Raw genomic sequence first — 27884 nt, forward strand, 5'->3', positions numbered from 1 at the left:
TTTTACCTTTGTCCACCCCAGTCCAACACTGGCACCTCCACATTATGACTGTTCAAGAAAGTGCAGAGACAGGAAGCTGGCAATCTACAGACTGGCTATCTTCACATCTATTGTCGTGAAAATGCACGTGCTCATTTACCAAGGGAGACCTATCTGGATATTTAGAAAACTTTAATGCAAACAGGCAGAGTCAGCATGGTTTTGTGAAAGGGAATTATGTTTAACCAACTTACTGGAGATTTTTTAAACAATAAAGCAAGCTGTGTGGTTCAAGAGGCACCCAAAAATGTACTGTACTGAGATTCCAAAAGCTGTTTGACATAATGGGCGGCACGGTGGCACTGCTGCCTCACAGCGCCAGAGACCCGGGTTCAATTCCCGCCTCAGGCGACTGACTATGTGGAGTTTACACAATTCTCCCCGTGTCTGCGTGGGTTTCCTCCGGGTGCTCCGGTTTCCTCCCACAGTCCAAAGATGTGCAGGTCAGTTGAACTGGCCATGCTAAATTGCCCGTAGTGTTAGGTGAAGGGGTAACTGTAGGGGAATGGGTCTGGGTGGGTTGCGCTTTGGCGGGTCCGTGTGGACTTGTTGGGCCGAAGGGCCTGTTTCCACACTATAAGTAATATAATGTAATAATGACCTTGGATGTGCACTATGCAAAAACAAACACAGCTCAGACTCATACAACATAGAAACCAACCCTTCGGTCCGACCAGTCCATGCCAACCATAATCCCAAACTAAACTAGTGCCACCTGCCTGCTCCTGGCCCATATCCCTCCAAATCTTTCCTGTTCACGCATTTATCCAAGTATCTCTTAAATGTTGTAACTGCACCCACATCCACTACTTCCTCTGGAAGTTCATTCTACACGTGAACCACTCTGTATGTAAAACAAAACTGCCTTTTTTAAAAGCTTTCTCCTCTCACCTTACAAATATGCTCCCGAAATCCCCCACCCTAAGGAAAAGACACCTGCCGTTCACATTATCTATACTCCTCACTATTTTATAAACCTTAGCGAGTTCTGAGATTTGTAGCTCAGGTTGAGGTTCTGGATGTAGGTTTGCTCGCTGAGCTAGGAGGTTCTTTTCCAGACGTTTCGTCACCCTACTAGGTAACATCTTCAGTGGGCCTCAGGCGAAGCACTGTACATGATTCCTGCTTTCTATTTATATATTTGGGTTGGTGATGCCATTTCCTGTGGTGATGTCTATTCATGTTCTTCTCAGGGGTTGGTAGATGGGGTCTAACTCGATGTGTTAGGAAATGACATCACCACAGGAAATGACATCACCAACCCAAAGAAACCCAAGTATATAAATAGAAAGCAAGAATCACGTACAGTGCTTCGCCTCAGGCCCACTGAAGATGTTACCTCGTAGGGTGACGAAACATCTGGAAATGAACCTCCCAGCTCAGCGAGCAAACCTACATCCATTTTATAAACCTCCTACCCTCCGGTGAAAAATTTCCCAGCCTATCCCATAACTCAAACCCTCCCTTCCCAGCAGCATCCTGATAAATCTCTTCTGAACCCTCTCCAGCTGAATAATACCATTCCTATGGCAGGGAGGCCAGAACGGGACAGAGTACTCCAGAAGGAGCCACACCAACATCCCGTACAACCCCAAGCTCGTGAGAGTGAAGGAACAGCGTGGATAGAGAGTTAGTAAGCTACCAGGAAGCAGAGTCGGCACGAATGGGTAAGGCAAGATGTGATGAGCGAAATGCCACAGGGATCAGCGTAGGGGCTTCAGCGATTTACAATTTTTTCAATGACCTGGATGAAGAGAAAAACCGAATGATTGATTACCAAGTTTGCTGATGACACAACGACAGGGTGGAAGGTAAGCTGTGAAAGAGAACGTGAGGTATAAAGTGTGGCTCAATGGGCAAAACGGGGGCAGCTTCTAAACTTGGGAGAAAGTGAACTTGCTCACAGCTCGGCACGAAGGATGCAAAAGCTGCATCCTATTTGTACAGGCAAACTGCAGAATCCTGAGGGGCAGAGGGATCTGGGGGACCTGGAACCTGAATCACTAAAGTTAGCACGTGGTCGCAGCAAGTAATTAAGGTGGCAAGCTGAATATTGTTGTTTATGGCAAAGGTTGGGGTGGGGGGTGGTGGTGGTGGTGGATGTTGGAATATAAAAGTAGGAATCATAGAATCATAGAATCATACACCGGACTGGACTGGCAAATCTGCACTGAGTCTACACTTGCCCACACTAGCCTTTGAATGTTTGGACACTTCACATGCTCATCCAAAGCACTTTTTGAAAGTTGCGAGGTTTCCCGCCTCAACTACCTCCCAGGCAATGCATCCCAGACCCACTACCATCCTCTGGGTGAAAATGCCTGTCCTCCAATGCCCTGTAAACCTCCTGCCTTTCACCTCCAGTGTCTCGCTGTAGCTGTACACGGGACGTTGACGGTGCCACACCTGGAGCACGGCGTATGCTTTTTTGTTCCTCATTTAGGAAAGGAAATAACTGCATTAGGAAGATTCACAAGGTACACGGCACTTGCTTACGGTCCGACAGGTTTGTTTGAAACCACAAGCTCCCGGAACGTCGCTGCTTCATCAGGTGAAGTGGGACAGAGAAGGAGCAGTGCTCCCCAGAGCTCGCGGTTTCAAATGAACCTGTCTGACCGTAACCCGGTGTCGTGTGACTTCTGACTTCGTCCGCCTCAGCCCAAAACTGGCACCTCCACCTCGGGGGCAAGGATTAGATTCCCCAAAGTGTGGAAACAGGCCATTTGGCCTAACAAGTCCACGCCGACCGTCCAAAGAGTAACCCACCCAGATCCCATTTCCTGCCGACTAATCTACCTAACGCTATGGGGTAATTTAGCACAGCCAATCCACCCTAACCTGCACATCTTTGGATTGTGGGAGGAAACCAGAGCACCTGGAGTAAACCCACCAAGACGTGGTTGAGGGGGGGGGGGGAATGAATGTGCAAATTCCACACAGACTGTCACCCTGAGGGTGGAATCGAACCCAATTCCCAAGCGTTGTGAGGGCAGCAGGGCTAACCACTGAGCCATCGTGCATTAGGAGGTGTCAAGAGAAGGGTCACTCAACTGGGAATAGGGGAGGTTTTCCTTTTCGTTCACTTACAGTCATAGTAACACAGCATGGTAACAGAGCCTTCGGTCCAACCAGTCCATGCCGAACATAATCCCCGAACTAAACTAGTCCCTCCAGGCCTGCTCCTGGCCCACATCTCTCCAAACCTTTACTATTCATGTATCCATCCAAATGTCTTTCAAACGTTGTAATTTTATTCAGAAGTTGAATAATAGCAAATAAGTTACCAAGAGGCTTCTGTTTCGGTCCTGGCCTTCTGCTACTGGGAATATTCTCGTTGAGCCCTGCATGAGTCTCTCACACAAGCAGGATTCAGATTTGGGCTCTGCACAAACGCAGCGGCTGTGGTACTACATCCCCGAACTGAAGAATGTGATTCACTTGCGGGATCTTATGAGGAAAGGTTGGTCAGGCTGGGCCGGTATCCACTGGAGACTAGGCGTGTAAAAGGTGATCTCCTTGAGGCATACAAGAATCGGATGAAGCAGAATGGTGGCTCTGTGGTTAGCGTCACTGCCTCACGGCGCCAGGGACATGGGTTCAATTCCAGACTCAGGGGGAATGTCTGAGTGGAGTTTACACATTCTCCCCCCCCCCCCCCCAACATCTGCGTGGGTTTCCTCCCACAGTCCAAAGATGTGCAGGTTAGGGTGGATTGGCCATGCTAAATTACCCATAGTGCCCAGGGATGTGCAGGTTAGGGTGGATTGGCAGTGCTAAATTATCCATAGTGCCCAGGGATGTGCAGGTTAGGGTGGATTGGCCGTGCTAAATTACCCATAGTGCCCAGGGATGTGCAGGTTAGGTGCATTAGTCAGGGGTGAATGTGGAGTAGTGGGCTCGGATGCTCTTCAGAGGGTGAGTGTGAACCTGTTGGGCCGAAGGGCCTGTTTCCACACTGTAGGCATTCTTTTTACTTCCAAATCAGAATGGAACTCAATAGTGAAAGAAAGTTTCCTTTTCTGAGAACAAGGAGACAGGGGTGAGGCGACTTCTTATCCCTCAGAGGACTATGTGACCTTGAGAAGTCCAGACGTCAGGTATTTTTAAGGCTGATGAGGATGGATTCTCAACGAACGCGGGCATCAAACCTGTGTTAGCAGCAGTGGGCAGGACTGCGGGCACGGGCACAATCAGAGCTCTCATCGGATGGCAGAATGGGCTCATGGGACTGAATGGCACGCTCCTCCTCCTCAGAGTCATAGAGATGTACAGCACGGAAACAGACCCTTCAGTCCAACTCGTCCATGCCGACCCAGATATCACTAACCTAATCTAATCCCATGTGCCAGCACTTAGCCCATATCTGTCTAAACCCTTCCTATTCATGTCCCCATCCAGATGCCTTTTAAATGTTGCAATTGTACCAGCCTCCACCACTTCCTCTGGCAGCACATTCCATACATGCACCACCCTCTGTGTGAAAAAATTGCCCCTTAGTTCCCTTTTATATTTTCCCCCTCTCACCCCAAACCTATGCCCCTCTAGTTCTGGACTCCCTGACCCCAAGGAGAATACCTTGTTTATTTACCCTATCCATGCCCCTCATGATTTTGTAAACCTCTATAAGGTCACCCCTCAGCCTCCGACGCTCCAGGGAAAACAGCCCCAGCCTGTTCAGCTCAAACCCTCCAACCCTGGCAACATCCTTGTAAATCTTTTCTGAACCCTTTCACGTTTCACAACATCTTTCCAATAGGAAGTAGAGCAGAATTGCATGCAATATTCCAACAGTGGCCTAACCAATGTCCTGTACAGCCGCAACCTGACCTCCCAACTCCTGTACTCAATACTCTGACCAATAAAGGAAAGCATACCAAATGCTTTCTTCACTGTCCTATCTACCTGTGACTCCACTTTCAAAGAGCTATGAACCTGCACCCCAAGATCTCCTTGTTCAGCAACATTCCACAGGACCGAACCATTAAGTGTATAAGCCCTGCTCTGATTTGCTTTCCCAAAATGCAGCACCTCGCACCTAGTATCTTTTTTTTTTCACCTGTTAGTTTGTACGTAACAAGGAGTTCATGAGAACCATCTTTACCCAGCCAACTGTGAGAAAGTGGGACTCGCTCCCACATCGGGTGGTTGGGGGGGAACTGTGGGGATACATTTCAGGCGAAGCCAGATACAGTCATGAGGGAGAAAGGGAATAGAAGGACATGCAGTTGTGGGGAGGGGGGGGGTGGCGGTAAGATGAAGAGGGGCGGGAGGAGCGTAAACACTGACAGAGACCGATTGTGAAACTTGAAAGGGTTCAGAAAAGATTTACAAGGATTGGAGGGTTTGAGCTACAGGGAGAGGCTGAACAGGCTGGGGCTGTTTTCCCTGGAGCATCGGAGGCTGAGGGGGGACCTTATAGAGGTTTATAAAATTATGAGGGGCATGGACAGGGTAAATAGACAAGGTCTTTTTCCTGGGGTAGGGGAGTCCAGAACTAGAGGACATGGGTTTAGGGTGAGAGGGGAAAAGATCTGAGACACCCAAGGGGCAACTGTTTCACACAGAGGGTGGTACGGGTATGGAATGAGCTGCCAGAGGAAGTGGTGGAGGCTGGTACAATGACAGCATTTAAAGAGCATCTGGACGGGGACATGAATAGGAAGGGTTTAGAGGGATATAGGCCATCTGCTCGCAAACGGGACTAGATTGGGTTCGGGTATCTGATCAGCATGCATGAGTTGGACCGAAGGGTCTGTTTCCGTGCTGTACATCTCTATGACCCACTGTCAGGATGAACACAGTCCAGGTCCTGGGTGTAACTCCTGCAGAACCGAGTGCAGGTTCACTTGTGGAGACGTTGGTGCCTCAGTAGGTTGGATATCTGAGTGAACCCCCTCCCACACTCGAGGCAGTTGAACGGCTTCTCCCTGGTGTGCACTCGCTGGTGCGTGCGCAGGCTGGACGAGTGGGTGAAACGCTTCCCGCACTCGGAGCAGGTGAACGGCCTCTCCCCGGTGTGGACACGCTGGTGTCTCAGCAGGTTGGACGAGTCACCGAACCCCTTCCCGCACACCGAGCAGGTGAACTGCCTCTCCCCGGTGTGGACCCGCCGGTGGGTCAGCAGGTTGGACGACTGGGTGAAGCCCTTGCCGCACACCGAGCAGGTGAACGGCCTCTCCCCGGTGTGGACCCGCCTGTGGGTCAGCAGCGCCGACGAGTCGCTGAAGCCCTTCCCGCACACCGGGCAGCTGAAGGGCCTCTCCCCGGTGTGGACCCGCTGGTGGGTCAGCAGGGCGGACGAGTGGGTGAACCCCTTGCCGCACTCGGAGCAGACGAACGGCCTCTCCCTGGTGTGGACCCGCCGGTGCATCTGCAGGTTGGAGGACTGGCTGAAGCCCTTGCCGCACACGGAGCAGGTGAACGGCCGCTCGCCGGTGTGAATGCGCTGGTGCGTCAGCAGGGCGGAGGAATCAGTGAATCCCTTCCCACAGTCCCGGCAGGTGTACGGCTTCTCCCTGGTGTGGACCCGCTGGTGGGTCAGCAGGGCAGACGAGTGAGCGAAGCCCTTGCCACACACGGAGCAGGTGAACGGCCGCTCGCCGGTGTGAATGCGCCGATGGGTCTCGAGGGCAGACGGGGAACAAAATCCTTTCCCGCAGTCCCCGCATTTCCACCGTTTCTCCATGGTGCGGATATCCTCGTCTCTTCCCCCCGGGTCCGAGGATCAGATGAAGCCTAATTCACAGACAACCACACAGGCGGTATCTCCACACCACGAACAGCGAGAGACATCCCCAGTCTGTCTAACCAGTTAAAGCCATCTCCACAGTCAGTTCAATGGAACACACACTCACCCAGGGGTGTGTGTGTGTGTCTGAGTACACTCCCAGTCACACCGGTGTTTGAAAGCTTCTGAAGCAGACAGAACAAGATTAAAATGTTGATATTTAGGTCCCAGTGAATCGAGGCTTTGGCGTGATGCTTGATTTGAGATTTTGAATCCTCCCCGTCCAACGTACTGGAAAAGAAGATTACAAATGTCAGCGACATCGGCACGGGAAAGTCATTCAGAAAATACAATTTTAGTTTGTGGTATAAATGTCGGGAGCTTTTGCTAAAACTGTACAGGACCCTAGTCAGACCCACAGCTGGATTAGGGTAAACGATTTCAGGCCCCTTATCCAAGGCAGTCCGGAGAAGGTTCATTCGGCTAGTCCGAGGGCTGGAGGGACTGCCTCATGAGGACAGGTTGAGTAGGTCGGGCCTGTACTCATCGTGGTTTAGAAGAATGAGAGGCGACCTAATTCAAACAGACAGGATTCTTGGGAAGGACTTTACGGGGGTTGGGGGGGGGGGAAGATGTGGAGAGGTTGTTCCCCCAACTTGTGTGGGAGATCTAAGATGAGAGGGGGACAGGATGTCATCTCAGAGCGAAGGGGGTCACCCATTGAAGACAGGGCTGGGGAGGAGTTTCTTCTCTCTCCGAGGTGGGGTGGGTGAGTGAATCTGTGGAATACTTTACTGCAGGAGGGTGTCGAGGCCGGGTGATTGAGTATATTCAAGGCTGAGGTGGAGAGAGAGTTTGAATCGGTAAAGGAATCAAGGATAATGGGGGGAAAAGGCAGGAGATTGGGAGTCGAGGACGATCAGATCTCATTGAACAGTGGGGCAGATTCAACAGGCTGAATGGCCTATTTCAGCTCGTGTGTCTTCTGGTTTACCGTGGAACAGGCTTTGTTTCCACGTTTCCAAAGGCTGTAAATCTCCACCCCACACATTTCTCCCTCCATTCTCACTCTGCACAATGACCGCGACAGAAAGGTTTAGCCTGTGAGGCTTCCGAACCGGGAGCTTTTACTTTGACATCCGTTGGTCGTTAAAAGCCGAGAACGCTGAAGCTTTCAGTTTTCAGAGCGCTCGTGTGAACAGACTTCACAGGAAGACCCTGGGGTGAATCTGCTCAAGTTGTGCCTGAAGCTGTGGAGGGGCAATTTCTCCAGATTCGACCTAGATTTTAGTTTTGATTTCAGAAGTGCAAAAGGATCTCTTTACTGTAACTGGGAATGGATGTTGGGTGCTGTCGTATAGCTGATATAACAGAGTCGAGAATGTGGTTGCAGGAAAAGCACAGCAGGTCAGGCAGCATCCGAGCAGCATCGATGTTTCAGGCATAAGCCCTTCATCAAATGCCCGAAACGTCGATTCTCCTGCTCCTCGGATGCTGCCTGACCTGCTGCGCTTTTCCAGCACCACATTCTCAACTCTGATCTCCAGCATCTGCAGTCCTCACTTTCTCCTCCTGCGATATATATCAGGGCAGTTTTGCAAATTGGAAAAAGAAGGTGCTTTTTTTTTAAATTAAAGCTGGGTAAAACCACATTGTTTTCGGAGCAGGGAGAGTTTGTTTCTTTATTCACTTGTGGGGTGTGAGCAATGTTGGCTGAGTCCAACCTTTATTGCCCTTGAGTAGTTGGTGGTGAGCTGCCATCTTGAACCGCTTTAGTCCACGAACTATGACATGTAGTGGTATTAAGTGAAGTGACAAGATTTTATGACACTGTCCCACGAAATGTTGCCTGTTACAGTCAGAATGTCAGTACACCATCATTGTATTGCAGCTTGTGACCCGAGGGTACAGTGTAAAGGTCACGTACGCCATCTTGCCCTAGACTTACTTGAAGCAAGAGATGCTACCGGTTATGTCATCGCTAGTGATGACTTTCTTCTCTTCCCACATTGGAGCTAATTCTTTGGATAGGTTACACATCCCTTATATTATCACAAACAGCCAAAGACATTTATTTTATCATTCACAATTGCTTTACAAACTGTAACAGCCTTTGTAAGTCACTCTGATAGTTCTCTGTATGATAAGATATCACGCTAGCTTAGCTTCTGAGCCCGTGCACATTATCCAATCTGATTTCTGTAACTTGCTGGCTTAATGCTAGTCAGATATTATGCAAGGTAAGATATGGGAGCAGAATTAAGCCATTCACAGAGTCATAGAGATGTACAGCATGGAAACATATCCTTCGGTCCAACCCGTCCATGCCAGCCAGATATCCCAACCCAATCTAGTCCCACCTGCCAGCGCCCGGCCCATATCCCTTCAAACCCTTCCTATTCATATACCCATCCAAATGCCTTTTAAATGTTGCAATTTTACCAGCCTCCACCACATCCTCTGGCAGCTCATAACAGACACGTACCACCCTCTGCATGAAAACGTTGCCCCTTAAGTCTCTTTTATATCTTTCCCCTTTCACCCTAAACCTATTCCCCTCTAGTTCTGGACTCCCCCGACCCCAGGGAAAAGACTTTGTCTATTTACCCTATCCACGCCCCTCATAATTTTGTAAACCTCTATAAGGTCACCCCTCAGCCTCCGACGCTCCAGGGAAAATAGCCCCAGCCTGTTCAACCTCTCCCTGTAGCTCAAACCCTCCAACCCCAGCAACATCCTTGTAAATCTTTTCTGAACCCTTTCAAGTTTCACAACATCTGTCCGATAGGAAGGAGACCAGAATTGCACGCAATATTCCAACAGTGGCCCTAACCAATGCCCTGTACAGCCGCAACCTGACCTCCCGACTCCTGTACTCAATACTCTGACCGATAAAGGAAAGCATACCAACAAACGCCTGCCATTAACCCATTCGACCCATTAAGTCTGCTCCACTGTTTGTTCATGGCTGATGTGTTTCTCAACGCCATGGTCCTTCCTTCTCCCTGTGACCCTTGATCCCCTCACTAATCAAGAACCTGTCTATCCCAGTCTTAAATACACGCAATGACTTGGCTCCCAAAGCCCTCTGTGGCAACGAGTTCCACAGATTCACCACCTTCTGGCCGACGAAATTCCCCCCTCGTCTCAGATCCAAAGGGTCCTTTACTCTGAGGTCATACCCCTGCCTCCTAGTCTCTGCTACTAGTGGAAACATCTTCTCCACATCCGCTGTACCTAGGTTTCTCAGAATTCAATCAGGAACCCGCCCGTCCACCTAAATTCCAAGCACACACCCAGAGTCCTCGACTCCCCAAAGAAAAGCCCGGATTGTTCTTTTAAACCACCTATTGACCCCCTCCAACGCCAGGGCATCGTTCCTTAGATACAGGGTCTGAAGCTGCTCGCAATATTCTAAATGCGGCCTGACTAGGGCCACATACGGCCTCAGCCGTACATCTCTGCTCTTGTATTTTCACCCTATTGTAATGAAGGCTAACGCTGCATTTGCCTTCCTGACTGCCAACTGAACCTGCATGTTGACTTTAAGCGAAACCTGAACGAAGACTCCCAAGTCCCTTTGTGCTTCAGATTTCCAAAGCCTTTCCTAGTTTAGGGAATAGTCCACCCCTCTTTTTCCCCTGACCAAAACATTGTAACCTCACATTTTGCACTCTGTATTCAGACAGCCACTTCCTTCCTCTCTCCCAGCCTGCCCAAGTCCTTCTGCAGCCTCCCCACTTCCTCAACTTTACCCGTCCCCCCAGCTATCTTTGTGTCATCTGCAAACTTGGCAACAAGGCTGTCATTGATGCATAGAGTGATTAGTTGTGGTCCCAACACTGACCCCTGCGGAACTCCACTAGCCACCGGTTGCTATCCTGAAAAAGACCCCTTTATCTCTATACTCTGCCATCTACCAGTCAGCCAATCCTCTATCCATGCTAGAACCTTGCCCCCAACACCTTGGGCTCTTGTCTTATTTCGCAGTCTATTGTGTGGCACCTTGTCAAAGGCTTTCTGGAAATCCAAATAGATCATGTCCACTGGCTGTCCATTATCTAACTTGCTCATTACTTTGTCAAAAAAAAAGATATATCAGACATGACCTCCTCTTGACAAAACCATGCTGACCCAGCCCCATTTTACCACGTCCTTTGCAATCTCATCCCTAATAATGGACTCTGAAATCTTACTAGTGAACAAGGATATGGTCCTATAGTTTCCTGTCTTCTGCCTCCCTCCCTCCCTCCATTCTTAAACAGGGGTGTTACACAAGTCACTTTTCAGTCCTCTGGGACCCTCCTGACTTCATTGAATCCTGAAAGACCACCGCCAATGCCTCTACAATCTCATCTATCTTCTTCAGAACTTCGGGGCGTAGTCGTAGAATAACACAGCATGGAAACAAATCCTTCGGTCCAACCAGTCCATGCCAACCATCTACCCAAACTGAACTAGTCCCACTTGCCAGCACCTGGTCCATGCCCCTCCAAATCTTTCCTATTCATGAACTTATCCAAATGTCTTTCAAACATTGTACCTGTAACTGCACCCACCATTTTCCCTGGCAGTTGATTCCACACACAAATCACTCTCTGTATATAAAAAAAAAAGGTCCAAGACATTGGTTAGGCCACTATTGGGCTATTGTGTGCAGTTCTGGTCTCCCCCCTATCAGAAAGACGTTGTAAAACTTGGAAGGGTTCAGAAAAGATTTACAAGGATGTTGCCAGGGTTGGAGGATTTGAGCTACAGGGAGAGGCTGAACAGGCTGGGGCTGTTTTCCCTGGAGCATCAGAGGCTGAGGGGTGACCTTATCGAGGTTTATAAAATCATGAGGGGCATGGATAGGGTAAATAGGCAAAGTCTTTTCCCTGGGGTGGGGGAGTCCAGAACTAGAGGGGCGTAGGTTTAGGGTGAGAGGGGAAAGATATAAAAGGGACCTAAGGGGCAACTTTTTCATGCAGAGGGTGGTGCGTGTATGGAATGAGCTGCCAGAGGATGTGGTGGAGGCTGCAACGTTTAAGAGGCATTTGGATGGGGATATGGAAACAGGGGTTTGGAGGGATATGGGCCGGGTGCTGGCAGGTGGGACTAAATTGGGTTGGGGTATCTGGTCGGCACGGACAGGTTGGACTGAAGGGTCTGTTTCCATGCTGTACACCTCCATGACTCTATATCCTTTTCAGATTTCTCTCCTCTCACCTTAAAAATACGCCCCCTAGTCTTGAAATCCTCCATCCTAGCCGAAGAGATACCTGCTCTTCACCTTATCGCTGCCCCTCATGATTTTATAAACCTCTACAAGGTCATCACCCCTCGTCTCCCGTGCTTGTGTGGTCCCAGCCTTTCTGGTCTATTTTTACATCTCAAACCCTCCATTCCCGGCAACATCCTGGTTAATCTTTTCTGAACTCTTTCCAGTTTAATAATATCCTTCTTGTAACAAGGCGACCAGAGCTGGATCTCACAGTGCTCCCTAACAGGCTTCATCAATGTCCTAGGCGACCTCAACATCACATCTCAACTCCTGTACTCAAAAGACTGAGCAATGAAGGTAAGCGTGCTAAACACCTTCTTAACCGCCCTGTGACACAAATTTCAAAAAGAATTATGTACCTGATCCCAGAGGTCTCTCTGTTCTACAACACCACCCAGGGCCCTATTATTAATCGTATAGGTCCTGCCTTTGTTAGTTTTTCCAAAATACAATACCCAACATTGATCCAAATTAAACTCGATCCGCCACTGCTCAGCCCATTGACCCAATTCATTAAGGTCGCAGATAAACCTCTTCACTGTCTACTACAATCACCAATTTTAGCATCATCTGCAAATTCACTAAACATGTCTCATATACTCTCATCCTAGTCATTTATATAAATGATAAACAAAAGATTAGATTAGGTTAGATCCCCTAAAGTACGGAAACAGGCCCTTTGGTCCAACAAGTCCACACCAACCCTCCGAACAGCAACCCACCCAGACCCATTTCCCCTACCCTATATTTAACACTGGCTAATGCACCAAACACTATGGGAAATTTAGTATGGCCAATTGAACCGACCCGCACATCTTTGGACTGTGGGAGGAAACCAGAGCACCCGGAGGAAACCCACGCAGACACGGGGGGGGGGGGGGGGAATGTGCAAACTCCACACAGTCAGTCGTCCGAGGCTGGAATCGAACCCGGGTCCCTGGTGCTGTGAGGCAGCAGCGCTAACCACTCAGCCACCATGCCGCACCAGAAGTGGACCCACTTCCTAGTCCTTGTGGAACACCACTGGTCACAGGCCTCCAGTCACCCTCTGTGTCCTACCATGAAGCCAATTTTGAACCCAGTTGGCTAGCTCACCCTGAATCCCATATGACCTAACTTTACTAATTCGTCTACCATTTTGAACCGTCAAAGGTTTTACCATATAGACAATGCCTACTGCTCTGCCCTCGTCAATCTTCTTGTTAACTTTATTTTAAAAAGTACTTTATTTCCTCACAAAAATTCATGACTATCCTTGATCGATCCTTGCCTCTCCAAATGCATTTAGATCCTATCTTCCGGAATCACCTCCAACAACTTATCGACCACCGATGTCAGACTCACAGGTCTACACTTTCCAGGCTTCTCCTTACAGCCTTTCTTCAACAATGACACAACAGGAGCCACCCTCCAGTCATCCTGTACTGCACCCAGGTCATAGAGATGTTCAGCATGGAAACAGGTCCTTCGGTCCAACCCGTCCGTGCCGACCCAGATATCCCAACCCAATCTAGTCCCACCTGCCAACACCCGGCCCATATCCCTCCAAACCCTTCCTATTCATATACCCATCCAAATGCCTCTTAAATGTTGCAATTGTACCAGCCTCCACCACTTCCTCCTCTGGCCATATGTACCACCCTTTGCGTGAAAAGGTTGCCCCTTAGGTTTCTTTTTTATATTTCCCCTCTCACCCTAAACTTATGCCCTCTAGTTGTAGACTATTTATCCTATCCATGCCCCTCATAATTTTGTAAACCTCTATATAAGGTCACCCCTCAGCCTCCGAAGCTTCAAGGAAAACAGCCCCAGCCTGTTCAGCCTCTCCCTATAGCTCAAATCCTCCAACCCTGGCAACATCCTTATAAATCATTTCTGAACCCTTTCAAGTTTCATAACATCTTTCCAGTAGGAGGGAGACCAGAATTGCACGCAATATTCCAACAGTGGCGTAACCAATGTCCTGTATAGTCGCAACATGACCTCCCAACTCCTGTACTCAATACTCTGACCAATAAAGGAAAGCATACCAAACACCTCCTTCACTATCCTATCTACCTGCGACTCCACTTTCAAGGAGCTATGAACCTGCACTCCAAGATCTCTTTATTCAGCAACACTCCCTAGGACCTTACCCTTAAGTGTATAAGTCCTGCTAAGATTTGCTTTCCCAAAATGCAGCACCTTACATTTATCTGAATTAAACTCCATCTGCCACTTCTCAGCCCATTGGCCCATCTGGTCCAGATCCTGTTGTAGTCTGAGGTAACCCTCTTCGCTGTCGACTACACCTCCAATTTTGGTGTCATCTGCAAACTTACTAACTGTACCTCTTATGCTCACATCCAAATCATTTATATAAATGATGAAAAGTAGAGGACCCAGCACCGATCCTTGTGGCACTCCACTGGTCACAGGCCTCCAATCTGAAAAACAACCCTCCACCACCACCCTCTGTCTTCTACCTTTGAGCCAGTTCTGTATCCAAATGGATAGTTCTCCCTGTATTCCTTGAGATCTAACCTTGCTAACCAGTCTCCCATGAGGAACCTTGTCGAACGCCTTACTGAAGTCCATATAGATCACATCCACCGCTCTGCCCTCATCAATCCTCTTTGTTACTTCTTCAAAAATCTCAATCAAGTTTGTGAGACATGATTTCCCACGCACAAAACCATGTTGACGATCCCTAAGTCTTTAGATGATACAAATATTTCTTCAAGGGGCCCTGTAATTTCCTCCCTAACTTCCCACAATGTCATGGGATACGCATGATCAGGTCATAAAGATTTATCTACCTTGATGTTTTCTAAGACCTCCAGTACTTCCTCATCTGTAATGTGAACTGTTTTCAAAACATCAGTATTTATTTCTGAGTTCTTTAGCCTACATTTCTTTCTCAACAGTAAAAACTGACACAAAATATTCAATTAACAACTCTCCCTTCTCTTGGGGTTCAACATAAAGATGACCTCGCCAATCTTTAAGGGGTCCTACTCTATCTCTCTCTAGTTGCTCCCTTTCTATCAATGTATTTGTGGAATCTCTTTGGATTACTGTTAACCTTACTTCACACTGAGGGTGGTGGGCGTTTAGAACATGTTGCCAGCAGAGGTGGTAGAGGCAGGCACGGTAGATTCATTTATAGGTGCGTCTGGACAGAGACATAAATAGGTGGGGAGCAGAGGGATACAGATGCTTAGGAATTGACTGACAGGTTTAGACAGTACATTTGGATCGCCTCAGGCTTGGAGGGCCGAAGGGCCTGTTCCTGGGCTGTAAATTTTCTTTGTTCTTTGTTGTTCTTATCTGCCAAGGCTATCTCATATCCCCTCTTTGCCTTCTCAGATAACTACAACTACTCTTACATAACCTTCTGCACTGTCCACTGTACCAACAATTTTAGTGTCATCCACAAACTTATTAACCATGCTTCCTGTCTCCAGGTAAGTAAGTCAAACCCCGTTTTCACAATGAGCGCACGGGCAGACGCACACATCTTGTCTATATGGCTTTGCGTTCTGTAAAACAAGATTAGAGTGGTGATGCAAAAGCACAACAGGCCAGGCAGCATCCGAGGAGCAGGAAAATCGACGTTTCGGGTAAAAGCTCTTCATCATCCATTCCTGAAGCTTTTGCCCGAAACGTCGATTTTCCTGCTCCTCGGATGCTGCCTGACCTGCTGTGCTTTTCCAGCACCACTCTGATCTTGACTCTGATCTCCAGCATCTGCAGTCCTCACTTTCTCCACTCTGTAAAACAAACCTTTTTCCATTCTGAACACTTCATCATCTAAGTCTCTTCATCTACCACTATTAACACTCCCTTTTTGCGTTTTACTCTGGTCAACCTCGCCATCTGTTCCACTTGCCCCTCCGTCCACCCCTGTCTCTTCCACGTTATTAAACTCAACGCTTTTCTAGTCCCCTTCAGTTCAGACTCAGAATTATATTGGACGTAAAGTCTGTTAAGTCCCCGCAGGCAAAAGCGCATCTGGGTGGCAAAATATTTCAGCACCAGCCACCCCTTGAGGAAATCACCCCATGGATTACGAACATTATGTAAGAGGTCATCCATTTAGAGAGAGAGAGAGATGGACCACACTTTCCAGAGTATGCCCCCTCCCTGAAGGTTCACTTCCTTTCCTTTCAGTTCCTGCAAGTCAACAATTTAACATCCCATTGGGGGGGGGGGGGGGGGTGGAATGTGTTGTACTCACCAATGTTTGGACAGAGGAAGGAAATTGCTGTCTGGGGTGAAGCTCAAATCTTCATTCAGAGAGAGACAGAGAGGAGGAACAGCACCTTCAGGAGCGCACAGTCCCACTTCCGCATTCAGACAATAGGGGGGCTCTGATTGGCGGGAGGACCGGGCTCCTTCCGGTCCTCCAAGCCTTCCTATTGGCCATTCTCTGCATATCACACCGTGCAGTGAGACGGTCGAGAGGGAGCGCGCCTGCCCATTGTCGGGGGTTATTTTCCTCAAGTGACTCAGTTTGAGATCAAGCAAAACACAGGGTTTAATTTTAGCTTCACACTCCCTGAAACTTCCTCCTGTGTCCGACACCTCTCAGCCAAACACCCTCCTCCTCACTGGGAATAAGAGTAGAGAGCTGGAATTAGTGCCAAGTCCGCTGTGGGAGGAGCGGCAGTGAAGAGATGCTGGTCCTTTAGTGGAAACTGTTTGCATTTCATGAACTATTTCAAGTGCAATCAATCAATCCTGCCTGTTCAGATTCTATTTTCATCAATGCATTATTTCTGTTGAAATTAGTTCATTGTTACAGTCAAAAGATTTGGTGTTTTTTCCTAAAAAGGTGAAAATGTATCCTTTGATTCGCCTACAAATTCAGAGAGGAATGTGGCTATTCAGCCCCTCGTTATTTGGAATCATAGAGTTATAATGGCATGGAAACAGATCCTTCAGTGCAACTCGTCCATGCTGACCAGATATCCGAAATTAATCTCAACTCACCTTGCCATCCCTCTAAACCCCTCCTGTTCACACATCCATCCAGATGCCTTTTAAATGCTGTCATTTTATTAGCCTCCAACACTCCCTCTGGCAGCTCATTCCATACACGCACCACCCTCTGCAAGTTACCCCGTAGATCCCTTATAAAAGTTTTACCCTCACCCTAAACCTATGCCCTCTAGTTCTGGACACCCCGACGCCAGGGAAAAGACCTTGTAGATTTATCCTATCTATGCCCCTCATGATTTTATAAACCTCTATAAGGTCACCCTTCAGCCTCCGACACTCCAGGGAAAACAGCCCCAGCCTATGCAACTTCTCCCTATAGCTCAAACCCTCCAACCCTGACAACATCCTTGTAAATCTTTTCTGAACCTTTTCAAGTTTCACAACATCTTTCTGATAGGAAGGAGACCAGAATTGCACGCAATATTCCAACTGTGGCCTAACCAATATCCTGTACAGCCGCAACATGACCTCCCAACTCCTGTACTCAATACTCTGACCAAGAAAGGAGAGCATACCAAACACCTCCTTCACTATCCTATCTACCTACGCCTCCACTTTCAAGGAGCTATGAACCTGCACTCCAAGGTCTCTTTGTTCAGCCACACTCCCCAGGACCTTACCATTAAGTGTATAAGTCCTGCTAAGATTTGTTTTTCCTAAATGCAGCCCCTCGCATTCATATCTTCATTTAATAAGATTGTAGCGGGTTGTAACATAAGGCTGAAACGCCTTAACTGTTCTTTAAGATCAAAATGAATACAAGACAAATGTGCGCTTCAATATAATACAAATTTGTTAACATAAATTACTTGCATATTGGAACTAATTATTTCCTTTCGCCACTTTAGATAAATTTAAGCAAAGTTATTAGTTTCAACTACTTGGATATATTCAAACAAGTGAATGTCTTGTCCTTTTGTTCTCACTGGGTACCCCTCAGCAACGGCTGCCAATCAAAGCTCAGTCCAATGGTGAAGTCCAATATCTGGGCAAAGTCCCCAAAGTGAATAGTATACTGGATTTGCTATTACGTGCCGAATTACCTCGAGCACTTTTCCCAAGCCACCCTCTGCGCTTGGTGGTCAGCAACAAGTCCACGCGTCACTGCAAAACAACCCGTTCCCAGGCCACGTCCAGCTTCTTACAAAGCAGTCCGTACTCGTGTCTTTTTCCCACTCTCCATCAACTGCTTATTGCCATGTCCAGTTGGCCTGTAATGATCTGGTTTGGAGATATCAGGTTTTTTAAAAATTCTGTTCTTGATATCTTCAAAACAGGCAATCAATCTCCAGCCTCTGCAGTCCTCACATACCTGTTGTTCAATAGTTGCAAGCTGATTATACGTGTCAAAGTTGACAAGTCATTATACAGGCGAATAAAAACAAGCAACAGACAATTGGCAAAATTACTCTAACTGGGTACCATAAGAGCTAGAGCACTGGGTGACCACCCGTTAAATATAAGCAAAAAAGTGAGGACTGCAGATGCTGGAGATTAGAGTCTAGATTCGAGTGGTGCTGGAAAAGCACAGCAGGTCAGGCAGCATCCGAGGAGCAGGAATGAGCTTGTGGGCCAGGGGATGAGAGGTAAACAGGAGGGAGTTGGGTTTTTTGTGTGTGTACACCCAGGTGAGGTAGAAGGTGATAGGTCAGTGGGGGGGAAGTGATGGGCAGGTCCAGAGGGCAGTGAAGGTACAGAAGCCTTAACAAACGCACCAGCCAGTTTCAATACAGTTTCTACTGGACTCACAAACTCTTAACGTTCACCTGAACCTGTGTTTTTTGCTGCTGTTTACCTATTATTTACTAATCAATGTGACTTAACTCTGTGATCTGCCTGTATTGCTCACAAGACAAAGCATTTCACTGTGTCCTGGTACATGGGACAATAAATTCAATTCATTCAATTCTGTTCAGAAGATTAGTGTGCAGTGGGTAATAAAAAAGGCAAAGGGAATTTTGGCATTTATTGCTAAACGAATAAAATATAAAACTAGGGAAGTGTTGTTGCAGACATACAAGTTCATAGAGATGTACAGCACGGAAACAGACCCTTCAGTCCAACCCGTCCATACCAACCAGATATCTCAACCCAATCTAGTCCCACCTGCCAGCACCCGGCCCATATCCCTCCAACCCCTTCCTATTCATATACCCATCCAAATGCCTCTTAAATGGTGCAATTGTACCAGCCTCCACCACTTCCTCTGGCAGCTCATTCCATATCCTCTGTGTGAAAAAGTTGCCCCTTAGGTCTCTTTTATATCTTTCCCCTCTCACCCTAAATCTATACCCTCTAGTTCTGGACTCCCCAACCCCAGGGAAAAGACCTTGTCTATTTATCCTATCCATGTCCCTCATGATTTTGTAAACCTCTATAAGGTCACCCCTCAGCCTCCGATGCTCCAGGGAAAACAGCCCCAGCCTGTTCAGCCTCTCCCTGTAGCTCAGATCCTCAAACCCTGGCAACATCCTTGTAAATCTTTTCTCAACCCTTTCAAGTTTCACAATATCTTTCCAATAGGAAGGAGACCAGAATTGCACGCAATATTCCAACAGTGGCCTAACCAATGTTCTGTACAGCCACAACATGACCTCCCAACTCAATACTCTGACCAATAAAGGAAAGCATACCAAACACCTTCTTCACTATCCTATCTACCCACGACTCCACTTTCAAGGAGCTACGAACCTGCACTCCAAGGTCTCTTTGTTCAGCAACAGTCCCTAGGACCTTACCATTAAGTGTATAAGTCCTGCTAAGATTCGCTTTCCCAAAATGCAGCACCACACATTTATCTGAATTAAACTCCATCTGCCACTTCTCAGCCCATTGGCCCATCTGGTCCAGATCCTGTTGTAATCTGAGGTAACCCTCTTCGCTGTCCACTACACCTCCAATTTTGGGGTCATCTGCAAACTTACTAACTGTACCTCTTATGCTCACATCCAAATCATTTATGTAAATGACAAAAAGTAGAGGACCCAGCACCGATCCTTGGTCACAGGTCACAGGCCTCCAGTCTGAAAAACAACCCTCCACCACCACCCTCTGTCTTCTATCTTTGAGTGTTACTGAGACTGCATCTGGAGTACTGCACACAGTGTTGGTCCCCGAACTGGAGGAGGGACATAACCACATTGGAGGCTGTCCAGAGAAGCATTATTAGATTGATTCCAGAGTTGAGGGGTTTGTCTTTTGAAGAGAGACTGAGCAGTTTTGGGTTATACTCCCTGGAATTTAGAATGGCGAGACCTAACAGAGGTGTATCAGGTGATAAAGTGATGTAGAAAGCATTTATCTCCACTTGTGGGACACTCCAGAAGGAGAGGTCATAGTTTAAACTGAGATGAGAAGTTACTTCCCTCAAAAGGGTCATTAATCTGTTAAATTCACTCTTTCCCAGAGTGCCGTGGATGACAGGACATGGAGTACATTTAAGGAGGAGATAGACAGATGTTTAATCAGTACCGGGTTGAAGGGATATGGAGAGGAGGCAGGAAAGGGGAGTTGAAGCCGAGATGCGATCGGCCTCGATGGTATTAAAATAGTGGAGCGGGCTCGATGGGCTGAATGGTGTACTCCTGCTCCCCGATGTCATGGTCTCACTGGGTCAAATTTAGATCTCCCTGCAGCGGGAGGCAAACTCTGTTCCCAGGTTAAAATAAGTGTTGTTCATCAGCCTCTATGGATCCTTTCAGAGGAAATGTGCACTCCCAGGCTGAGAGAGCATCGGTCCCACGGGATTATAAAAGCCTTCTGACCCTCCCACTTTGTTAGGTTCTTTTTCCGGAGCTCCTTATACATTTGACGCAACTGCAACACACCAATGTCTGTGAACAAGCAACCAAATGTATTAAGCACAGTACAATACAAGCTTCAGAGAACCCCTGAACACTCTGCGCCATGATTGCGAGCCGTGTCCACGGGTGTCTCTCTCTCTCTCTCTCGCTGGAGGAACCTTTAACACGTATCTTGCAGGGCTTACGAGATCATGGCAAAAAAAACTCTCTCTGAACAAAGAAAACAGTCCTTCCTTTATACAAAATCTTTACATTACAGTCAGCAATGCCCAGAAGACCACCCCCAGCCACTCCCTCACAGTCACAGGCCACTCAAGACACAATGCAGTGAAGTGACCAGCTCACCTTCAGAAACAATCTAATGCAAATCATCCCTTCACGGCCAGATCTGGTGCGAAACATGTTGGCTTTAGATATACCAGCAGTGGCAGACAATCTCCGTTTGCCACTCAGAGTACACATACTTCACGAGCTTCTACGAAACGTTTCAGTGGCCGTGGGCGGTCCCAGGATCAAATATTATTTGCCCCACTGGAATCAAAGTGGGGTGGGTCCAACAGGGAAAAAGAAAACGCCCTCCGACCCTCCCAGTTCCCCCCACTGTCTGAATTAACGCGGTTCAGTCCTGGATGTGACTCACGGCAGCAGAATCCATCCGCCGCTGGTGTACCCGCAGCTGAGAAGCCTGGATAGATTCCCTTCCCGCACACCGAGCCGATGTCCGGCCTCTCCCCGGAGTGAGCCCGCTGGTGCACCACCAGCGAATACGACAGAGTGAACCCCTTCGGATTCTGGATTAGTGGTGCTGGAAGAGCACAGCAGTTCGGGCAGCATCCGAGGAGCTTCGTGTGCTCTCCCAGCACCACTAATCCAGAATCTGGTTTCCAGCATCTGCAGTCATTGTTTTTACCTGAATCCCCTCAAAAGTTTGTGAGAAAATTTGTAGCTCGGGTGCTCGTTGTTGTGGTCCTGTTCGCCGAGCTGGGAATTTGTGTTGCAGACGTTTCGTCCCCTGTCTAGGGGACATCCTCAGTGCTTGGGAGCCTCCTGTGAAGCGCTTCTGTGATGTTTCCTCCGGCATTTATAGTGGTTTGTCTCTGCCGCTTCCGGTTGTCAGTTCCAGCTGCAGTGGTCGGTATATTGGGTTCAGGTCGATGTGTTTGTTGATAGAGTCTGTGGATGAGTGCCATGCCTCTAGGAATTCCCTGGCTGTTCTCTGTTTGGCTTGTCCTATAATTGTAGTGTTGTCCCAGTTGAACTCATGTTGCTTGTCATCTGCGTGTGTGGCTACTAAGGATAGCTGGTGGTGTCGTTTCGTGGCTAGTTGGCGTTCATGGATTCTACTATTATAGGACAAGCCAAACAGAGGACAGCCAGGGAATTCCTAGAGGCATGGCACTCATCCACAGATTCAATTAACAAACACATCGATCTGGACCCAATATACCGGCCACTGCAGCGGACAGCTCGAACTGACAACCGGAAGCAGCAGAGACAAACCACTATAAATGCCGGAGGAAACGGCACAGAAGCGCTTCACAGGAGGATCCCAAGCACTGAGGATGTCACCTAGACAGGGGACGAAACGCCTGCAACATAAATTCCCACCTCGGCGAACAGGTCAAGTGAACGGCCTCTCGCCGGTGTGAACCCGCTTGTGTCTCAGCAGGTGGGAGGAGGGAGTGAGTCCCTTCCCACAGTCTGTGCAGGTGAACGGCCTCTTCCCCGGTGTGACCTCGTCGATGGATCTCCAGCCTCAGACGGAAATCGGTATCCCTTCCCACCGTCCCCACACTGCCACGGCTTCTCCAGAGCATCGCTCTCCTTGCTTTCCTCCAGTTTGAAGGATGAACTAAAGGCTGACGTGCACACACGTGCAGGTGTCTCCTGGAGAAAGGTTACTGGCAGTCCATGTAACTGGTTAAAGCTCTTTCCACAGTCAGTTCACTGGAGCATTCTCAATTCGGTCTATGTAACGGGAATTAGGAATTACCAATCGAAATTAGGTGTCATACAAATGCACAAGAAAGGTCAATTGAAAACCTGCCACAGAACAACAATAAGCTTATCTCTGTCCTCTATCGCCTTACTATCCTCGAGCTGTGGGCCATTCTGGAAGACACCCTCTTTAATTGTGGTCACGAGGAAAGAGGCCATCCTTTGAGCCAGACAAGTAAATGCATCAAACCGAGGGAGCAAAGGATGTCAAGCCTATTTAAAGAGAGAGAGAGACAGAGATGTAAACCAACCTGTTCCACAGTCTGCCCCTTCCCCTGGATTGACTTCCTTTCCCTTCAGCTCCTGCAAACCAACAGTTTAAACTCCAGGATGAGAAAAGGGGGTGTTGTACTCACTAATGTTGGACAGAGGAAGGAAGTTACAATCTGGGGTGAAGCTCAATGTTCATTCAGAGACAGAGGAGCAGCAGCTTGTTGGATGATGTTACGACATGACGGTAAACCCTGCTGCTAATTGAACCAAACGCCCAGAATAGCTCACCTCGTTTCATAATCTGTTAAAGTATGAGTGACAGAGAACTCCCAAATTCCACTATTTAAAGAGAAAAAAAATAACATTTATTCTTTAATTCCAAAAGAGACCACTAAACAACAACTATTTACAACTCTAAGCTTCCTCCCTCTTATAAATTTGTTATCTACCTCTCATTCTATAATAATAACAACATACTGAACCGATAAAGCCCCTATTAAATTTACAGCAAAATCAATCAGTTTTCACAACCAGACAGCAGCGTCGATCCTCCTCTGTATATCTCCCTGGGTCTGGTGCTGCAAAAATGTTTGATGTGAAAAAAGGTACCTTTCAGAGAAAAGGGTTTGCAGGCGGTCGTTCAAATGGCAGATGGTGCTCTTTCCCTGGCTCACTGACCCGAAAACATCAGACCATCTCATTGGTTTGACGTTGTCAAAATAGTAAAATTCAAATTCGATTGGGTTGTATTATCTTGGGGCATAATTTTAAACAGATGGCTAAATTCAACTTCATAGGAAAGACAGCATCACCCTTGTCGGGGGGCTTGATAACCAAGTCGGGGACAAAGCCGGGGGAACGGAGCGCAACCACACCGATCCCTGGAATGGGTGGGATGTCTCTCTCCGGAAAGGCTTGCACGGGGCTAATCGCATTGTTAGGGTGAAAGTACCAAACGGGATGCTTGAGGTCTGACCAAAATGAACACGAAGAAATGCCCGCTCCAATACAAAGCAAATTTATTAACTTAATCCACTTTAGGTACAATGCAAACTAACGAGTGACACTCTTGGCTGAACGGACTTTCGATACAGACAAGAAGTGAACCTCACCACCTTGTCCTCACGTCAGGGTGACAGCTAGCAGTTAGAGCTCTATTGACTCAGCATTGGAAGGATATTTGCCCATGTGGGGTAAGTTAGAGTGAGAGGTCATAGGTTAAGGGCTGACAGATTTCAAACAGAGATGTATAGCATGGAAACAGACCCTTTGGTCCAACATGTCCATGCTGACCAGATATCCCAACCCAATCTAGTTCCACCTGCCAGCACCCGACCCATATCCCTCCAAACCCTTCCTGTTCATATACCCATCCAAATGCCTTTTAAATGTTGCAATTGTACCAGCCTCCATCACTTCCTCTGGCAGCTCATTCCATACTTGTACCACCCTCTGCGTGAAAAAGTTGCCCCTTAAGTCTCTTTTATATCTTTCCCCTCTCACCCTAAACCTATGCCCCTCTAGTTCTGGACTCCCCCACCCCAGGGAAAAGACTTTGCCTATTTACCCTATCCGTGCCCCTCATGATTTCATAAACTTCTATAAGGTCACCCCTCAGCCTCCGACGCTCTGGGAAAACAGCCCTAATGTATTCAGCCTCTCCCTGTAGCTCAAGTCCTCCAGCCCTGGCAATATCCTTGTAAATCTTTTCTGAACCCTTTCAATTTTCACAACATATAGGGAGGAGACCAGAATTGCACACAATATTCCAACAGTGGCCTAACCAATGTCCTGTACAGCTGCAACATGACCTCCCAACCCCTGTACTCAGTGCACTGACCAAAAGGAAAGCTTACCAAACGCCTTCTTCACTATCTGATCTACCTGTTACTCCACTTTCAAGAAGCTACGAACCTACACAGCAGGGTCTCTTTGTTCAGCAACACTCCCTAGAAATTACTTGCCTTAATGGGTCAATAATCTGTAAAATTCCTTCCCCCCCACAGCGCTGCAGATGACAGGATATGGAGCAAATTTAAGGAGGAGATAGACAGATTTTTAATTAGTAATGGGCTGAAGGGTTACGGAGAGTCGACAGGCAAGTGGAGTTGAAGCCAAGATGAGATCAGCCATGATTATATTAAACGGTGGAGCAAGCTCGAGGGGGCTGAATGGCCTCCTACTACTCCGAGATGTCATGTCTTAAATGTGTAGAATGGTACACACACTCTACTTCTTAACCAGGATGAAATAAGTGTTGTTCATCAGCTTCCGTGATTATTTCAGGGAGGTGTGCACTCCTAGGATCAAACAGCCTCAGTGGGAGCAAGGTGGTGACAGTGGTCAATGCAGCAGAAATAAGCCCTCTGACCCTCCCATGTCACCCACTGTTAGACAGAATATGATTCAGTCCTGGATATGATCCTCAGCAGCAAGGACAGCAGAATCCAACTGTGGCTGATGAACTCTCTGGTGTCTCCGCAGCTTGCATGACTGGATAAATCCCCTCCCACACACAGAGCAGGTGAATGGTTTCTCCCCGGTGTGAATTCGCTGATGTTTCAGCACAGCAGATGAATCCCGGAATGTTTTCCCACACACAGTGCAGGGGAATGGTCTCTCCCTGGTGTGGATGCGCTGGTGGATTAACAGTCTGGTCGATTCAGTGAATCCCTTCCCACACTCAATGCAGGTGAACTGCCTCTCCCCGGTGTGAAGTTGCTGGTGTTTCCTGAGGCTACAGGAGTGAGCGAATCCCTTCCCGCACTCCGAGCAGGTGAACGGCCTCTCCCGGGTGTGCACCCGTTGGTGTCTCCGCATGCTGGATGGATCGCTGAATCGTTCTCCACACTCGGAGCAGGAGAACGGCCTCTCCCCGGTGTGAACCCGCTGGTGTGCCAAAAGCCTGGATAACGTACTGCATCCCTTCCCGCACTCCGCGCAGGTGAACGGCCATTGCCCGGTGTGAACCCGCTCGTGTTTTTGAAGGCTGCATAACTGACCGAATCGCTTCCCACACGTGAAGCAGGTGAATGGCTTCTCGCCAGAGTGAACTCGCTGGTGCTTCAGCAGGTGGAAAGACTGAGTGAATCCCTTCCCGCACACTAAGCAGGTGAACGGCCTCTCCCCGGTGTGAACCCGCTGGTGCGCCAGCAGCCTGGACGAAGCACTGAACCCCCTCCCGCACTCGGAGCAGGTGAAAGGCCATTGCCTGGTGTGAATTCGCTCGTGCTTTAGGAGGCTGGATAACCGACTGAATCGCTTCTCACACTTGAAGCAGGTGAACGGCCTCTCCCCGGTGTGAACCCGCTTGTGCGCCACCAACGAAGAGGACTGAGTGAATCCCTTCCCACAATCAGAGCAAGTGAACGGCCTCTCCCCGGTGTGAACACGCCGATGTGTCAGTAGGGAAGAGCAGTCAGTGAAACCCTTCCCACAATCCAAGCAGGTGAATGGCCTCTCCCCGGTGTGACCTCGTCGATGAATCTCCAGCTCAGATGGAAACCTGTACCATTTCCCACAGTCCCCACACTGCCATGGCTTCTCCACGGTGCTGTTGTCCTTGTGTCCCTCCAGGTTGGATGATGAACTGGAGCCTGAAGTGCCCCACACACACAGAACCCCTTGATGGTGTCTCCTGGAGGAATGTTATTGCAGCAACAGCAGCAGCAACAATAACTTCCGCATTCAGACAATAGGAGTGCTCTGATTGGCTGGAGGACCAGAGCGCTTCCGGTCCTCCAGCGCTGTCTATTGGCCAGTCCGCGTTCCGAGCTGTCGGGAGCCAGCCAATAGGAAGCCGCGCCTGTTCCGGACAAAGGGCCACGCGCTGCCCCTCGTGCTGAGGGAGCTGGAGGAGGGGAGGGCACTTTACAACAAATCCCTTCCCTTCATTGTCCTCCAAGGCACGTGTTCACACAAAGCCCAGGGTTTCATTGTAACCTCACACTCCCTGAGACTTCCTCATCTGGCCCAACATAGAGTCATAGAGATGTACAACACTGAAACAGACCCATCAGATTAACTGGTCCATTCTGACCAGATATCCTCAATTAATCTAGATTTGGAGGAGCCAGTGTTGGACTGGGGTGTACAAAGTTAAAAATCACACAACACCAGGTTATAGTCCAACAGGTTTAATTGGAAGCACAGTAGCTTTCGGAGCGCTGCTCCTTCATCAGGTGATTGTGGAGGACACAACTGTAAGACACAGAATTTATAGCAAAAGTTTACAGTGTGGTGTAACTGAAATTATACATTGAAAATACCTTGATCGTCTGTTGAGTCTTTCATCTGTTAGAAAACCATGATAGTTTCACTTCTTTCATGTGTAACTTTGTTTTACAAGTTACATTCTCAGGTTAACTGTAACAATTGGTTAAAACAAGGACTGCAGATGCTGGAAACCAGAGTCTAGATTCGAGTAGTGCTGGAAAAGCACAGCAGGTCAGGCAGCATCCGAGGAGCAGGAAAATCGACATTTCGGGCAAAAGCACTTCATCAGGAATAAAGGCAGGGTGCCTGCAGGGTGGAGCGATAAATGAGAAGGGGGGTGGAGGTGGGGGGAAAGTAGCATAGAGTAAAATAGGTGAATGGGGGTGGGGATGAAGGTGATAGGTCAGAGAGGAGGGTGGGGTGGATAGGTGGAAAGGATGATAGGCAGGTAGGACAGGTCATGAGGGTGGTGTTGAGCTGGAAGGTTGGAGCAGGGGTGAGACTGCATCGGGAGCAACAAATACAATAAATGATATTGGTAAAACTTTGATGGATGTGGAAGGCTCATTTGGGGCCTTGGATGGAGGTGAGGAGGGAGGTGTGGACGCAGGTTTTGCAATTCCTGTGGTGGCAGGGAAAGGTG

General features: G+C 48.3%; 1 protein-coding gene across 1 annotated transcript; it reads right to left on the reverse strand.

Moving 5' to 3' along the window:
* Positions 1–5486: 5486 nt before the first annotated feature.
* Positions 5487–26671, reverse strand: LOC140460030 (uncharacterized; the record flags this gene model as incomplete). The annotated part of the gene is given in 4 exon segments (XM_072554437.1): positions 5487–6046; positions 6049–6762; positions 21456–21620; positions 25435–26671. Coding segments are annotated over 4 exon segments (2337 nt in total), but the record flags the coding sequence as incomplete, so codon positions are not given.
* Between the last annotated feature and the right edge of the window lie 1213 nt (positions 26672–27884).

The sequence above is a fragment of the Chiloscyllium punctatum genome, chromosome 36 (assembly GCF_047496795.1).
Source record: "Chiloscyllium punctatum isolate Juve2018m chromosome 36, sChiPun1.3, whole genome shotgun sequence".
In the NCBI taxonomy this organism is placed as follows: Eukaryota; Metazoa; Chordata; class Chondrichthyes; order Orectolobiformes; family Hemiscylliidae; genus Chiloscyllium; species Chiloscyllium punctatum.